Source organism: Cygnus olor, chromosome 3 (assembly GCF_009769625.2).
Source record: "Cygnus olor isolate bCygOlo1 chromosome 3, bCygOlo1.pri.v2, whole genome shotgun sequence".
Lineage (NCBI taxonomy): Eukaryota > Metazoa > Chordata > Aves > Anseriformes > Anatidae > Cygnus > Cygnus olor.
Window position 1 is genome coordinate 25600593 of NC_049171.1, and position 17445 is coordinate 25618037.

The window sequence follows — 17445 nt, forward strand, 5'->3', positions numbered from 1 at the left end:
AATTAACTCCACTTCCAGTTATGTTTAAAAAAAGTATAATAAAATTAGTTCTGGTGAAATTCCAAGTATGTACTTACAGCTTGGTATAAGGAAGATGGTATTTAGATGGTATTTACCTGTGTTTCAGAGATGCTATGAACTTCAAGGCATTAGTGTCTTTTGTGTCTTTTTTTTTTTTTTTTTCATTTTTGGAAAAAATGCTTTGAACTTTGATGAAGAGGTCATATATAATAAACTGTAAATTATAATACTTTTTTTTTTTTTTTCCCATATGTAAACAGTGGCTATCATTTTCATAGTTAGGGAGAATATGATCTTAATACAAATTTTAATATGTTTGTTGACAGTGTTGAAGTTGAACCTGGCCTGGGAAAGGGCAGCCCAAGGAAAACTGATGCAATTCTGGGCCTCTGTGTGTTTCCACCAGTTTTCTACCAGCTTCACTTACCTCTGAGATAAGCAATCTCCACCACTAAGACTTACAGTTCCTGTAGCTTCTAGTTATTCAGATGCAAATCTTTCCATTGCACTTTGATCTGGTGCCCCTCCAGGGCTCTGTCCTTGGAGAACCTGCCAGGGAACAGTGTCTGCATTAGTTGTCCCTGTTGTGCAGATCCTTACTCCTATCAGGAAAGAGTTTGGTAGTCTTTGAGTTAAAAAAAGCAAAAATACAGTAGTGTATAGTAATGATTTGCAATTTAATCAGTATGCTCTACTGCATACCTGGCTGAAGGCACAATATTAGTCTTGGTTACAATCACCATTTCTACTTTATATTTCCTTACAGAGAGATGAAAGTTGCAAAAGAATTAGTTGCTTAACTGACTGAATCTTTGAAAGTGATTTTATAGTGTCATTTCAGAGAAACTACATACATCATAATTATAAATTGTCTGTTTCCATTATTTATTTTCTCCCTCTTTAGTTGAGGGTAGTTCTTGCTCTGCTGATGTGGGCGTATACCATTTATTAGTACTCTAGATTTCATGCACTTGTACTCAGAAATAGTGGTTATCCAGGAAACAGTTTTATAAAAGTGTTTGCTGGTTATGCCTCTATAAATAAACATTTTTAGTCTTTGAAATAATAAGAAATTAGTAATTTTTCCTAGTGAGAAGGAATGACTATATTTAAAAGAGTCTTGAATACGTAATTTACTGTCAATCTGGATTACTGTTAGTGGAAAGCTGAAGCCCTATAAGCCCTATTAGAATTAAATTTTGCCAGGGACATCAAGGGCAACAAGAAAGTCTTCTATAGGTACATCGATAATAAAAGGAAGACTGGGGAAAATGGAGCCCTCTCTGGAAGGAAATGGGAGACCTGGTTACCCAGGATATGAAGAAGGCTGAGGTATTCATTGATTTTTTTTTGCCTCAGTCTCCACCAGCAAGAGCTGTAGCCTCATAGCCCAAGACCCAGAAGGCAAAAGCAGGGGCTGGATGAATGATGAACTACCCACTGTAGGAGAAGATCAGGTTTGAGACCAGCTAAGGAACCTAAAGTTGCAAAGTCCATGGGGCCTGAAGAGATTCATCTGCGTGTCCTGAGGGAAATTGGCAGATGAAGTTGCTAAGCCACTATCCATCATATTTGAGAAGCTGTGGCAGTCTGGTGAAGTTCCCAATGACTGTAAGATGGGAAGCATAACCCCAGTTTTTAAAAAGGCAAAAAAGTAAAACCTGGGGACCTGCAGGCCAGTCAGTCTCACCTCTGTGCCCGGCAAGATCATGGAGCAGATACTCCTGGAAACTCTGCTAAAGTACATGAGAAACAAGGAGGTGATTGGTCACAGCCAATATGGCTTCACTAAGGGTAGATCATGCCTGACAAAACTGATGGCCTCCTACAGCAGGGTTACAGCATCTGTGGATCGGGGAAGAGCAAATAACATCATCTACCTGGACTTGTGCAAAGTGTTTGACACTGTCTCCCATGATATCCTTGCCTCTAAAATGGAGAGACATGGATTTGATGGATGAACCACTTGTTGGGTAAGGAAATAGCTGGATGGCTGCACTCAAAGAGTTGCACTCAACGGCTCAATGTCTAGGTGGAGATCAGTAATGAGTGGTGTTCCTCAGGGGTCAGTATTGGGATCAGCACTGTTTAGCATCTTTGTTGGTGACATGAACAGTGGATTGAGTGCACCCTCAGCAAGTTTGCCAATGACACCAAGCTGTGTGGTGCAGTCAGCACGCTGGAGGGAAGGGATGCCATCCAGAGGGACCTGGACACCATCCAGAGGGACCTGGACAGGCTGGAGAGGTGGGCCTGTGTGAACCTCAAGAAGTTCAACAAGGCCAAGTGCAAAGTCCTTCATCTGAGCCAAGGCAATTCCAAGCAAAAATACTGGCTGGGCAGAGAGAGTGGATTGGGAGCAAGCCTGACAAGAAGGATCTGGGGGTGTTGGTTGGCAAGAAGCTCAAAATAAGCTGGCAATGTGGTCTTGCAGCCCAGACAGACAACCGTATCCTGGGCTGCATCAGAAACATGGACAGCAGGTCAAGGGAGGTGATTGTCCCACTCTACTCTTTTCTTGTGAGACCTCACTTGGACTGCTGTGTTCAGCCCTGGGGCCCCCAGCACAAGAAGGACATGGACCTATTAGAGCAAGTCCAGAGGTGGGCCACAAAGATGATCAAAGGGCTGAAGCATCTCTCCTATGAGGACAAGCTGAGAGAGCTGGGGTTGTTCTGCCTGGAGAGGAGAAGGCTCTGGGGAGACCTGATAGCAGCCTTCCAGTACCTAGGAAAAAGCTGGGGAGAGACTCTTTGTCAGGAAGTGGAGTTATAGCACAAGTGGGAATGTCTTTAAACTAAAAGATGGTAGATTTAGATTAGATATTAGGAAGAAATTCTTTACTCAGAGGGTGGTGAGGCACTGGAGCAGGTTTCCCACAGAAATTATGGATGCCCAATCCCTGGAAGTGTTCAAGGCCAGGTTGGATGGGGCTTTGAGCAACCTGGTCTGGTGGGAGGTGGCCTTCACATGGTGGGGAGGCTGGAACTAGATGGTGTTTAAGGTGTCTTCCAATCTAAACCATTCTATGATTAAAGATTTAATGGAGTATTTTGAAAGAATGGTATAAAAGTGAATGTTTTCTGGCTACTTTATTGGAAACATTCTTATTTCTTATGTATATTACCTCTTACTGATTCCAAAGAGTTTTAAACCTGTGTCTCAATTATCAAAGGTTGTAGATCCTCTAGAGAGTGACTTAGACTTGTGAAAAAGGTCTTACATTGAGAACACTTCAGAAAGCTTTATATTAGTTGAGGCAGCTGTGATTCATAGCACAATAAAAGTAAATTGACCTTTTAAAGGCAAATATGTCTTGCTGATTACTCTAGAGAGCTAAATGAACAAAGGTCTAACTAAGATGTTATATAACTGCCTCTTTTCTAAGCTTTGGCCGAGTCTTTACAAGGTTATTTTGGCCAGGTAGGTAATTTCTCTTTGAACTTAAATGCTGTAAATACTTAGATATTGTCAGGATATTCTAATCTCTTCAGTACAATTTCACAGCCACAAATACAGATTTGTTTAGTTTGCTCTTTCACTGTTCTTAGAAATAATCAAGTGTCACTTCACCAGAAAACTGTGTGAGACTCAGAAAAATTAAGAATCATTAATCAACTTTATAAGAATAATGTAGAATTTTATAACTGGCCAAAGAATCAAGAACAGAAATTGTAAAAGCAATATTATCATCCTCCAACATAAACAGATGCAATTCTTCTAAATTAGAAGGAAAACAAATAGGGCTCCCTGCCAGCTGCTTTGACCTGGGGATGAAAGACTGCCAGTGACAGAACAGGATGAGGTCTCATGAAGACAACACACCAGTAAAAAGTACAGAGTCCAAATTACATTCACACTTCAGATCTTGCGGACATGGGCACATTCCTCTATGACTCTGAAGGATGATAGTCACACAATGTCTAGTAAGGAACAGTTAATCCTACCTTGTTCTGCCTACCTTGCATTTCTGTTACTTTTAAGCTGATTTTCTGGTACTATGTGTTTGCTAGCTCATCTTTGCAGAGAAATGACCTTCATATTCTGAGGATCTTTTTCCTGTGCTTAAGTCTGTATGTTGTACTGTGATCCAGGTACAAGGCTGAGTTTAATCAGTTAGGCTATATGTCCTCTTAAGTGTTCTCTGAACACCCTAGGTTAACTACCATGCAGAGAGAACAAGAAACAGGTGCCAATGCCCTGCTTTAGCACTTGCCCAGACACCTGAAATAACCAAGTATAGTGCCCATCACAGCTTGCAGAAGTTCAAACTTCTCTCACTTTCTTCCAAAAGAATCAAATACTTACACATGGAGCTGCAGAAAACAAGTGCACTGAGACACCATTTTCTATTCTGCTTGGGGGACTCTAGTAATGTGCACTCGAGAACACAAAAATCATAAAGAAAAATCAGAGAGGAAGGGATAAGACTTTGCGGCCTCTTGGCTAAACCGTGGAGAAAAAGCATGGGGTCTGTTCCACAGAAGGCTGACATGTTTCAAATTACATTGACACGTTATGGAAATAAGACAGGAATAGGCTTTCAGGTTGTTAGGATGAACTCACCCAGGCCAAAGCACTCATCTCCTTCACATCTGGCAGAGAAAGAGCTATATGATTACAGGGAAGAAACCAACACCCTCCTTTTAGGGACCTGCAAGACTAAGTGTTATTTCAGCAGAAGGGATGTAGTACTTTTTGATGTTCTCCATAGTCACTCAAGTACTACTGAAAGTCTTTATAAATCTAGGTAGCTGTGACTTTCTAGACCCCACGTCATGGCAAAACTAGGCCTTCAGACATCTGACTAGTATGCACTCTTCTACAATAATTCTTCAAGGTTTTTACATGAGAGAAGACTTGTGAAAGCAGACTTTAGAAAATTGTATGTTATTCATTTTTTTGCTACGTCTTAACTTCTGCATTAACTTTTCTTCCCGTCATTAATCAGTGAAGTCCTTGAAATCCTCTCACTTCTTTTCTTTCAATTAAATCTCTACAAAGTAATCAATATTAACAGTGTCTGTCCAGAAAATATAGATAACTTTCTGTCTTCATGGGGACTGTTATTTGCATTCACTATGCTATCAAAGTAAAACAAACAAAGATACATTTTGGAGGAAAAAAATAAATATATGATTATTTGTCAGGCCTAAGGAGGGACTCGACACCTCATACTAAAGGAACAAAGTAAGGCAGAATCAGTAGGAATTTCAGTTAAGCACAGTAGGCAATGAATACCAGCAAGAAAGACTAGGACTAGATAATACAATAAAAGTGCATTTTTCATTGATTGGCTGCATGAGCAATTTGAGAAAAAGAGTTGCTGAATTCTCAGTTCACTACCTGATTAGGTAGGTTTCCTTACCCTAGTAGTGGAAGTCCTTCTTCTCAGAGGGCTTAGCTGCACATCAGAAAATAAACAGAACATGATCAATACCTCCTGTGTTCTTTTTGTGATTCTTAATTTTTTTCTGGGATACAGAAATGCCATATTCTGGTGAGACAATAAGTAATTCAACACAGGGTTCATTTAAATGAAATAAGTTTGCTAATACACTGGAGGTGTTGCTAGAAATTTGTCCCTGTATATCATCAAGAATTGTCTAACCTCAGTAGTTGCAGGATGCTGGGTTTGGAAATGGGACTTCTGTCTCCTGTGTGAGCTGTTAAACATCTCCTGTATTTGTTGTAAAGAGCTGTGCTGCAGTGGGGCGGTGCAAGGTCTGTGGGCTGCCTTGGTCGTTGTGCCAAATGAAATCAAGAGTCAGGTCTGTGGCGGAGGGAGGGATGTTGCTGCTGACATCTAGTTCCCTTACCCCTTCCTTAACTTTCCTTTGTCTAAAATTATTTCCTTGCCTAAATTTATCGAATAAATACATTAAATAAATGTATTGCCTAAAGTTATTAATTTGTCTTTCCATTTTGAGGAAGGAAAAAAGAAGAGAAAATGTTAAATGACTAAAAATTGCTGCTGTTGTTGTAAGACTTGGCTCCTGATTCCCTGAAAATGAAGCAGGGCAAATTTTCAAAAGTAGAGCGCAATACAGAGCAGATCCATAATGTAATTATAAACAGTATGTGCCACTTCAATGTCACACTTTTTTTTATAGGGTTAGATTGGTAGATCAGCTTTACACCTTAAGAGTTAATTTTCTAGGGCAAGACCAGTATTTTTTTAAGCAACACATCATTTGCTAATGTATTATTTGTTCTAAATACCAAAACAAAGTAGTGCTTTTGACACATTGAACTTTGAAGGCTTCTTCCAACCTTATCTTTCTACAATTCTAAAATACCAAAGCTCCAATATTTTCCATGACCTTTGCTCTAAAGAGGATGCTGAATCTGAAAACTTCACAAACTTGTGATCTTAATATTGCCTATATACGTTCTGTCTTATCCTGTATTCTGTTCAAATCTTATTGAAATATGTATGGCTCTTCATTTGAATATCATCCATCAAACTTAATTACTCAGATGCAAATCCTATAGTACTCAAAACACACTGGAAAATTATAAAGTCCTTTCTGCACGAACTAATTACTGTTATACAGCTCTTTATTTATTTATTTATTTTTAATTAACTGTTTGCATGATTTATGTATCTGAAATGTAAGATTAAGGAGAGGTCCTTTAGAGGTGATTTAAGAAGACTTATTCAAAGTGATAGAAATATGACCAGTTTTAACTAACTTTATGTGCATTATCTCATACTGAATGCATTGTAAGGCAGATGCCCTTGCTGTGATTTTGACTTGAGATGACTCTTTCAAATTGGAAAGTGATTTATCTTTCCCCACCCTTTTAATTATGGGAATATGATATAACAGAGAACATACCTTGAAATAGACAGGATCAGTAAACATACAGATACTGTTGAACACAAGGAACTCATTACATTGCTGTCCTTTGCATGACTGAGTGTACTGTCTTTCATTGCTAAAATGGTGTGACATTTTATACAGAATTTGAACTGATGACTGATTTTCTTTTCCTGTTTTTAATCTCATGCTCCCTCCAACCTGTGACATCTTGGCTTGGCAGCCCAGTCATCCCATAGTGCCTATTCCAGAAAATGAAACACTCAGCTCTAAAGAGGTAATCAGTTGACATTTAATGGGTTTATGCATTTGAATGCTAGCTTAATCTTTTATTTATGTAACATATGTATGAGTTGATGAGCAAAAATGTGCTGAGCTCACAAACCTGCTCTTGTCTAGTGCATGAGCTAGATAAACATTAATTATTCTTAATGATTAAAAAGAAAGGAAAGAAAAAAGAAAAAAAAAACACCAAAAAACAGAGTTGTTTTGGAGGCTGTGCTGTTTCTGTGAATTTGAGGTAACACTAACATTTACATTTCAGGTTTCTGGTATGTGCTGTTGGGATGATATCAAGTGGGATTTGTTAAATTATGCAGTAGGCCCCATTTAAATCATACATTCCCCAGTTTCTGGTCACTGGTATAGCTTCTGTTTTAAATACCAGATGCAAGAACTGCCAGAATCTCTCAGGACAATTAGTTGTTGAGAATTTTGTAAAGGACTGTCAAGAAACCTTCAGACAGCATGCAAAGAGGTAGTTTGCCCAACATCAAAATTCGGTGCCAGTTTTATTTGACTTTGAAGGAGGACACAAATCTTCCTGAAATCTATATTCAGTGTCTGATTCCTTACTACTTTCACATCTCTACTTTCTAGGACCACAGTGGTTATCACCATAGATAATTCACTCAAAGAAATCTGAAGTGAAAATCTGATGTGCTACACATTCTTACTTTTCTCTTGAGACAGAGCATATAAAAATTAAAAAGGTTCTGCTGGAACAATGAGTTTATTTATTTATTTATTTTTCCTAACAGGATCATGAACATAAATCTGAATTATTGTCTCAATATTGAAATCAACACATATAATTTAATTAATTATCATATTCTTTACTGCAGGCTTTAGAATTTAATGAACATCCTTAATTAAAAGTCATTTTCTACATTATTTTAGAAATTTACATAAAAATGCATCACTTACTATGAATAAGAGCAGTATGAGTACAGCTATGACACAGGAATGAATTTTTACTACTGAGACTGGGTACATTCTCACAATTAAATCACAAGTTTTTAGATGGGTTTAACAATATAAATAAGAATAATAATTGCATTTTTGTTAACACATTATTTTTCTTATTTTAAAATTAGATTCTAGTCTTGCTGAAAGCAGCAAAATGAGCATTTAAATAAATTAAATGGATGTTTGCCAATAGTTGTTACCAAATGTGTGACTTTCGAGTAGTTTTGCAAAATATTGATGGAGTTTTGAGTGCAAGACCTTCACATGTTGGAGGCAGAAGTTTTGCCTGACTTCTGATTTTGTTGACAGAGCCTGTCAATATATCCTTACAGTTCATCTTGGTTTCTGCTGTGAAAAAGTTAAGAAAAAGAAAAAGAAAAAAGGTAGACAGCTCACCTGTTGGATTGATCAACAGGCTGCTGTTCAACACCAGGAGAATATGAGACATGAACATAGCCTTTTATTCTCATGTGCATCCCCAGCCTCTATGGTCAGGGATCCAGGGACTTCCAGTTACTTCATCTTTTTCTTTGTTTGTTTGGTTGAATCTTCACTGCAGCTTTCCAGATGCCTCCCTTTCTCCTTGCCCTTCCTACTTGTTTCTACACCACCAATTCCCATTACTCTGCCTCCAAGAAGCCACTCCTTGGTTCTCTCAAATACAGTTGCTATGATTTATATTGTGGATCTTTCCAAAGTAAGCCCCAAGACGCCTTTGCAAAATAAAATTAGACAATTAACACCTTGCTGAGCTGCTCAGATTTTTTCTTTTATTTTCTTCTGTGAAGCTTCTGAAAGGAACCTATCTTAACTCTAGTAACAGTTTGTGCTGAATTTACACTTTATAAGCTTACATAACCCACAAGGCTCCACCTAATTTAAAATGTCCTTTATTATCAGTGAAATCCTGTTTGGATGCTGAACTGGTTAGGAATAGTTCTGTCATGTGATAAGGCCAATGTTACTCACTGCTGCAATAAAAACTTTATATTTCTCTGTCTCTGCCCTCACTAACCATTTCTTCTTTATCTAAAATTACTTGTAAACTCAACTTCTTAACTTCTTCCCGTTTGGTGTTCCTCACTCAGAGCTAAAAACTGTGAGAGAAAGTCAGTGCAATTTATGCAATTCCAGAAGAAGAATGGGTGGTCAAAGGCTCGTTGAAACATAAGCATTTCCTTGGCTCCTTGAAAGGAGTGAGAGAAGGGAAAAGGGAAGATGGTGCTACCGTGTACTTAATAATTCATATTGTTTTCCTCAAAGTGAAGTATTCACTGGAAAAAAAAAAAAAAGTTGTTACTTTTGTGTTTAGAAGAACAGCATTCTATTCCTCATGCAGCTTCAGCTTCTTTCTGTAATATGAAGCAAATCAGATCTTCTACTTTCTTGTGAAAGCAGGAGAACAAATAACGGATTTTCCTCCCCGTGAAATCCTTCTCTACAACCAGCACTTTTTAGTTGGAGGAGATCTGAAGGATACACCTGTAAAACCTAACCAAGAGATATGACAGTAATTTCCAATACCTATGGTCTTCCTTTAACCTAGTGTTTGCCCATATTATGGTGTGTGACTGACATAAAAATTACTTTCAGAACTGTACTGTCAGAATATTTAGAGAGAACATAGGGCATATGTCCCTGCAGAGTTATAAAAAGCCATTGCATACAGGCGCTACATGTACATACTCATTCCCCTCATTCATATACAATTTGCAAAATCCCAAATTTATAATACAATTAATTTAGGTTCACATAATCTTTTGCTGCAGCTGTTACTCTCTCTCATTTATTTGTTATTCCTAAAAAAGCTGAAATAATTATTTGAGACCTAGCATTTTTAATGTAAGGTCAGCATTCATAAAAAGACCTCATGAGAAAATGCTGATTCCATTGACTTCAGAGGAGACAGTATTTCACTGAGACACTTTTGTGCAGATTCCTCCCACCTCCCCTTCTTTCTCTTTCTTTCTTTCTTTTTCTCTTTCTTTCCTTCTCTTTCTTTTTCTTTCTTTCTTTATTTATTTATTTTTTCTTTCTTTCTTTCTTTCTTTCTTTCTTTCTTTCTTTCTTTCTTTCTTTCTCTTTCTTTCTTTCTTTCTTTCTTTCTTTCTCTTTCTCTCTTTCTTTCCTCCTCTCTCTCTCTTTCTCTTTCTTGCTCTCTTTCTTGCTCTTTCTTTCTTTCTCTTTCTCTCTTTCTTTCTTTCCTTCTCTCTCTCTCTCTTTCTTGCTCTCTTTCTTGCTCTTTCTTTCTTTCTTTCTTTCTTTCTTTCTTTCTTTCTTTCTTTCTCTCTTTCTCTTTCTTTCTTTCTTTCTTTCTTTCTCTTTGTTTTTCTTCTCTCTTTCTTTCTTTATTTCTCTTTCTTCCTTTCTCATTTTTTTTTCTTAATAAGGGAAACAATCTGTTTTGCTCTGCTTTAATCAAATTTAATACCAAAAGTTCTTGAAATTATGAATTCTATGAAAATGTCAATAAGGCCCAAAGTTCTGTTATACATTGCTCTTTATCTTTATTTACTTAAGGAATGTTCCTGGTCAGAGGTCAACATTACTATTAATCATTAAAAGATTCTACATATAAGAAGAAAATGCACCCATTACATGGTAGAATCCTTGTACTAAAGAATTTATGTAAGGGTTTTTATGTTACACCAAAGATCCAACCCGTTCGTAACACTGCTGATGTGCAGAGTTTATAAACTATCCAAGGAATTAGAGTGTATTAGGTTATTCATAAACAATGCATACACAGAGACTAGGCATAGAGATTATAAGCAGCATAAGGCAGCAAATAAAGGAAAGGGCACCAGTAATACATATAAAAAAGCTCTCAGATATTGAAAATTAGAAAATCTTTTGATGTCACTTTCCTCCAAAATAACTGTTCTGACTTGACCTGTAATATTCCAAAATATTTTGAAACAAAATGAACAAGACCTCTCTGAATCAATAGTCTCAGTGTCCTTAGTTTATTTTGTCCAAACCAAGGACCATAGCACTAGACTGTCTCCATATCATCATAACATTTAACTTTATAGTTTCATTTATTTGAAAATATAATGATATTGCAAAGGAACATTACGAGTAAGAACAGCTACTGCTTTTACTAAGGGAATAAGAATTTCAAATGTTAGCTGGGATAAATTCTTTAATCTCATAACGGATGGGCTACTAATGAGGAACAGTAAGCTACAGTCTTCGGATACCTACAAACAGAAAGGCAGGTCCAAATGACATAAGTTTTTAAATTTTGAAAAAAAAATAATCAGCAGAGATAATTTATATTTAGTTTATACTTTATAATGCTTTAAGCTTTATAAATTTTAATACTTTATACTCACAATGGGAAATTTATATTTGCAGCAGGTATTTGGGCAATACTTTTTGACAGCTTCAATGATATCTCCTTGCTTTAAGTAAAAAGTTTCAGTTATAGCCTATTGACATGAAAGGGCATATTAGATCACGAAGCATTAACAAGGGAAAATGTTTTCTGAATTTATGGTGTATTATTTCTAATGTGATCTCTATAAAAAGAATTACAGTAAGTGTATTACTTACATGCTGAATTTACATTAAAAAGTCTAAAAGGGTACTAATGCACAGACTATATTTAAAATGATATGGAGAAAATATGAAATGTCAGCATGTCACTTAAACTGCCATTTTAATCTAATTTTATCTGGCTTTAAGAAAAATCTGTTGTATTTAGTCTCCTTTAAATAATAGCAGGATTAATGTACAGTAATTTCAGTGGAAAAGAAATTGCTCTGAATATGTAGTCAGAACACAAGTGTAGTTTGACAAAGATTTTTTATTATGCAAATACTTATGTAATTCATGTATAATTAGAATCATAGAACCACAGAAAAATCAGTTACAGTGTTTCACCACTCATGATGAAAATATTTTTCCTTATGGGCAGTTAAAATTTCCCCACTGGTTGCCTCTTATCCTTTCGCTATAAAAACCTGCATTCTCTCTAAATCCTCTTTAAGTAGCTGGAGAGGGAGAACAGATAACCCTTCACTTACTCTTCAAGTTAAACAAGCCCTGTAGCTTCCCCTCGTATGTCATATGGCATTGGAATGGGTTGCCCAAGGAGGTGGTGGAGTCACCATTCTTGCGCGTATTTAAGGAAAGTTTTGACATGGACCTGGGGACATGGTTTGGTGAGTGATACTGGTGGCAGGGGGGATGGTTGGACTAGATGATCTTGGAGGTCTTTTCTAACCTTAATGATTCTATGATATGCCTTTCCCAGAAATCAGGAAACTCCCCAAACCATCCCGATTGCTCTCTATTGGGCTTCTTCTGGTTGGTTGATGTCTCTTTTCTATTCTATCCAAAAAATGGAAGCTATGTTCCAGATGCAGCCTCACTAGTGCCTGTCAGAGAATAATGACTTCCCTCACAACCTATGAGGGAATGGCATATGGCTATGCTCTAATTAATGCAGCCTGATATGAGGTTAGCCTTCATCACCACACAGGTGTACAGACCCTCCTTCAGTTTGGTGTCAGCCAGCCCTGAGGTCTCTGTGTGACTGCACAGCTGGTCAGTCCCTGGCCTACCTTTGCATTGGATTGTTCACTCACCCAGCCTAGATGTAAGACTTTGCATTTTTCTTTGTTCGCAAAGCTCCTGCTGGGCCATTCCTCCAGCCTGGCAAAGTGCTCCAGAATGGGAGCCATACCCTCAGCTTAGCAGTCTTGTGTCTGCTCTCCAAGTTAGGACCATCCACAGACATCAGGGGCTTGCATGCTCATCCACCACACAAGTCCCTTCTGGAGTTGTCAGATAGCATTGACCTAAGCCACCCATGAAATGACACCTGGAACAGTGACTTTGAATAGTTAACTACTACATTTTCTGGTGGTCCCACCAGTTATTTATCCATTATAAACAAATACTGACCTCTGTAGTACACCCTCCTCCTCATTGGGTACAAGGCTTCTATTGAAGAGTGTGGAAAGCCTTTCTAAGGTAGAAGAAAACAGTATCAGTGCCATGTGACTGCAAGGTTGGCCACATGCCATGTCTTCCTGGGCTGTGGTCATACAAGGAATTGGAAGCCCAACATGTGCATTTAGCCAAGGTAATGCTTTGCCTTTTGAAATTTGCTATGTGCATATTTGCTTCCTTAAACATGCCAATGCATGAAAAACATCCTAAGCCCTATAAGCATAGTTATAAATTAACAGTGCAGGAAAACAAAAGATGTTGTATGAAGTTGTCTGTCCACCAACAGAACAATTGTAGTCCTGTACCTGATTATTTTATGGCAGTTTTTATGCTCCTCTCGACTTTGTTTTTACTTCTTCTTTCTTTTTGTTCTTCTTAATACAGGTCACCAATGAAAGAGGTTCTATTTAGCTACAGTGGTGAGTATTACTATTTTTATGACTTGACTACAGTCACAGTTAGAATATGTAGCTACAGCTTTAGTGTCATTTTAATAAATTGTTGTGTATGGGTTTGCTTTGAAAAGATGGTAGGATGCTTTAGCAACACAGTGTTTGGATAATAAGCTGGCTATTTTTGGTGAGTGATTTTCTATTAATAATTACTAATGCTGAGTAATTCCATTTCTTAGCTTAAAGTCAAAATTTAATTAATTGTAAGTGGGATGCAATCAAACAGCTGGAAAGAACTGAGGTATGGCCTAGGATTGGATTGTGTGGTAATATCATTGAAATAAGTTGAATATTATTTTATATTTGAGTGCATAACCACATAGTACCATTAAAATGAATAGTGTGCTATAATGAAACAATACCATATTGAAAATAATATGCTATACTTGACACAATATAGTACTCAACTTGGAAGGTCAGCCTAAGTGTTCAATACCTTTTCCAGTTTCAGTCTTCACAAAAAGAGGCTAATTATGACTCAAAATTTGATTCAGTTAATATTAAGAATTTTGGAGTAGGAACATAGAATAGGAAAAGAACATTTTAAGGAATCCTGAGGTGAAATGGGTGTATTCAGGATGGCACAGCCCAATGAAACCCCCTTAAACACTTAACCAAAGCTATTTCTCAAACTAGCGATTAGCAAAATGAGCAAATACCCAGAAAACTGGGGAAAGGCAAAGACAATGTCATATCTAACAAAGAAGGAAATGAAAGTCTAAAGAATTATAGAAAAGCCAGTCCTAATATTATTTCCAAGATACTGGAAAAAAGTATTAAGCAATCCATTTGTAGGCATCTAGAGAATAGCAAGCAGATAAGAGAACTTGCACAGGGACACATCAGAAACAAATCCTATCAAGTTGATCTCATTTCCTTCTTTGACAGCAAAACATATATAGGGGATGTGGTTGATACAGTGCATCTTTGACACAGTCGCACATGACATTCATAAGCAAGCAAAGCAGAAATGGGATAAATTAAATTCACATAAGGTAGATGTGCAACTGATAGGAAAGCTGGACTTTGAGAACAACCATTTGCTGCTAAAATGGGAGAACATCTCACAGAGACTTCCATAACACCATCTTCAAGTTCTAGCACTATAAAATATTAACTACTTGCTCACTTGAATGGACAGTAAATTTACTAGATTTGCAAATAATCCTCATTTGGGAAGATTTGCAAGCAGTTTGGAAGACAGGATTAAAATCCAAAAACATCACTTATATTAGAGGGCTGGCTGGAAATCAAATTATAAAATTCATTAAAGACAATTACAAGGAACAATGTAAAGCACAGACAGAAATTGAATGACAATAATAAGGCAGGAGAGAACCTGAGAATTACAGGGGACCACAAAGTGAATCTGAGTTGGAGAGGCAATGTTCTTACGAAAAATGTCATTCAAGGGAAATACTGAAAGGAGCGTTTATAGTATAATGGAGGTAATTACTCATTTCTGTTCAGTGTTAGTGAAGAATCAGTTGCAGTATTGTGTTCTGTCCTGAGCAATTTTAGAAAGAGAGACTGGAGGTGTGGAAAACAAATGGGAGATTTAGAAAAGATTTAAAGGTTTCAGTTTCTTCACACACAAGAAAAGAAATAAAGACAGAGATGAGGCACAACAGGTTATATCTCTTTATAATGTGTTATAAAAGGATATTAGTCACTTCTCTATCCTCCCTGAGAGTAGGAGAAAAAGAAATGGGCCTTAAGTTTCAGAAAGAGGGATTAGGGATTTAATTTAGAATTAGGGTTGTTGCAGCTACATGGGAATTTAGGCACTTAAACAGTTTTTCTCAGGTTGCTGCAAAGGCAGGCAAGAGAAATGGGTGAATATTTCTTCATGCCTTTTTTTTTTTCTTTTTTTTTTTTTCCCCTGTGAAAATATGAGTTACATTCATCAGTCAGACCATCAGGTTGTATAAAGAAGGAAAACCAAGTGAGCTTTGTGCATTCTACTTATACAGTTTACAAATCTTTATTTTTTGCTACATGTATTCATGTGAAAACTCTTCTTTTGCAGCCCCAAATTAGGATCAAGAGCTAAAACCGTAGAGTATTTTCAGACCTGTTCCTATACTGACAAGGAATCCATGACACTAATGTTATTTAAAGCACCATTTTTTAAAAATTTGCTTCCAGTATGCTAATTGTAAAGCAGCAATAACAATAAAATATTCTTTCATGAGATAATCTTATGTATTAGCATAATTAACCCCAGAGATACACACATGAATGTGCCATATTTATGTACCACTTCTTGAAGTGCTTGCCAGTTTAAGAGAGGCCTAAAATAACACAGCATATTTTATTTAGGAATAATACAAATGTTGAAATTGAATAAAGCTGTATTTTTGTTGCAAAGTGTTTGTTGTGATTCTTATCTTCACTTCTGTAAATCTGGCTCTGCATAGTTCAAATAGCTGAGACTGGATGTCAGCATCATTGGGAAAGGAATGTTCCCATGCTTTTAGCCTTGGTCACGTTCTGCCATCATGCAGAGGCTTTGTGAAATGCTCAAGGAATTTTTCACTTTTGTGTCAGCACCTAAAGCAATCAGCAAACACAGTGGTTCTTCCCTGCCATGAAGTGTTCATAGCCCTGTGACATCTGGTGAAGGCAGACAGAGCTGATAACTCTGTGCTAGCAAACATGGAAGAACCACTGCTTTCCTCTCTACTTCGCATTGTTCTTTTTGACCCTGAGCTGGTTCCACAGACTGATTGTTCCCCGAGCTTGCATCTTAAACAACCTTTTTTTTTTCCATTTTTTTTTTTTTTTTTTTTCCAAAATGCATTGTAAAAGTTTAAGGACACTGTTCATCTATGTTTGCATGAGTCACTGGCTTCTCCCTGCTCCCTCAATCCTTTGAATTTATAAATCACCCCACAGATATGTGTACATCAGGGACCTTTGCAAAGCAACCTGGTGTGCAGGAGCACTTCGCCTCCTGACACGCTGCTACAACTTGAGGTTAAGATTAATAATTGTAATGAGATGTGCTGCTGCTTTTATTAAAATTAATGTGATGAACTAATTTATAAAATCCTCAATTAAAATATTAAAATTAAAATCAAATTAAATGGAATAGTCTTAAGGCCTTGTACTACTGGGCCTGGAATTAAGCTGTTTAACTGTGGAACTGTAAAAATGAAAGAGAAGTTCAACCATCTATGAGTCTCTTTATATAGTTTACAATATACATTTTCCCTTGATAGTGTAGCACACACATCCTTCACAATGTCATTAAATGATTGATAGACATATAAGGGTTATATATGTATTAGTTTCTTTTCTCAATGAAAAAGTAGTAGAAGTTAAGTGTGTGCAATTTGTGGACAGCACATGCATTAGCCAGATGGCAAAAAAAAAAAAAGAAAAAAAAAAGAAGAAAAAAAAGGTATTGTGAAAAGCATTTCACTGAGTTCAAGAGACAGTTCCTGGGGACGTAAATCAACACATACAGGTAAACAGAAGAAAAATATATTGAAAACCTTTTTAAGAAAGTTGTAAATGCATACTTACAAGAACATAAATACTCTACATATGTTATAAATTGTATAAGATGTAATAGGTACACCCAACAAGTATCTATTAGTATTTCTTGTTTTCAGTCAAACACTGAACTGGGCAAAATTGAAATTTAGAACCAATGCAATCTGTGCAATTTTCCAAAGTTTTAACGAGTTTTTCTGCCCATTTTCTCAAAGCAGTTGTTTTGTTCTGAATTTCTTGCAAATCCAACTTTCTTTTCCTCCTGAATTTCATTTTTGTGAAGCCCAAATCCCATCTGGCATGTCTAACAGAGAGGGTTATTCACATGGTACTTTTTATCTTTAAATTAGCCCAGGTGACAGACCAAAGACCATGGGTGGAAGGAATACAATCAAGAGAAAGAAGTACCAAAACTGTAGGAAAGGCAAAGGAGGGAT

The 17445-nt window shown here is 36.9% G+C and overlaps 1 protein-coding gene across 1 annotated transcript in view; it reads left to right on the top strand.

Moving 5' to 3' along the window:
* LOC121066995 (muscular LMNA interacting protein) overlaps positions 1–15828 on the top strand; it is an 80229-nt gene extending 64401 nt beyond the window's left edge. The window contains exons 13-15 of the mRNA XM_040550885.1: positions 7069–7122; positions 13440–13474; positions 15537–15828. Of these exons, the coding sequence (XP_040406819.1) occupies positions 7069–7122; positions 13440–13466 (81 nt within the window). The 3' untranslated portion in view covers positions 13467–13474; positions 15537–15828. The remainder of the gene's footprint in view (positions 1–7068; positions 7123–13439; positions 13475–15536) is intronic.
* Positions 15829–17445: the final 1617 nt, after the last annotated feature.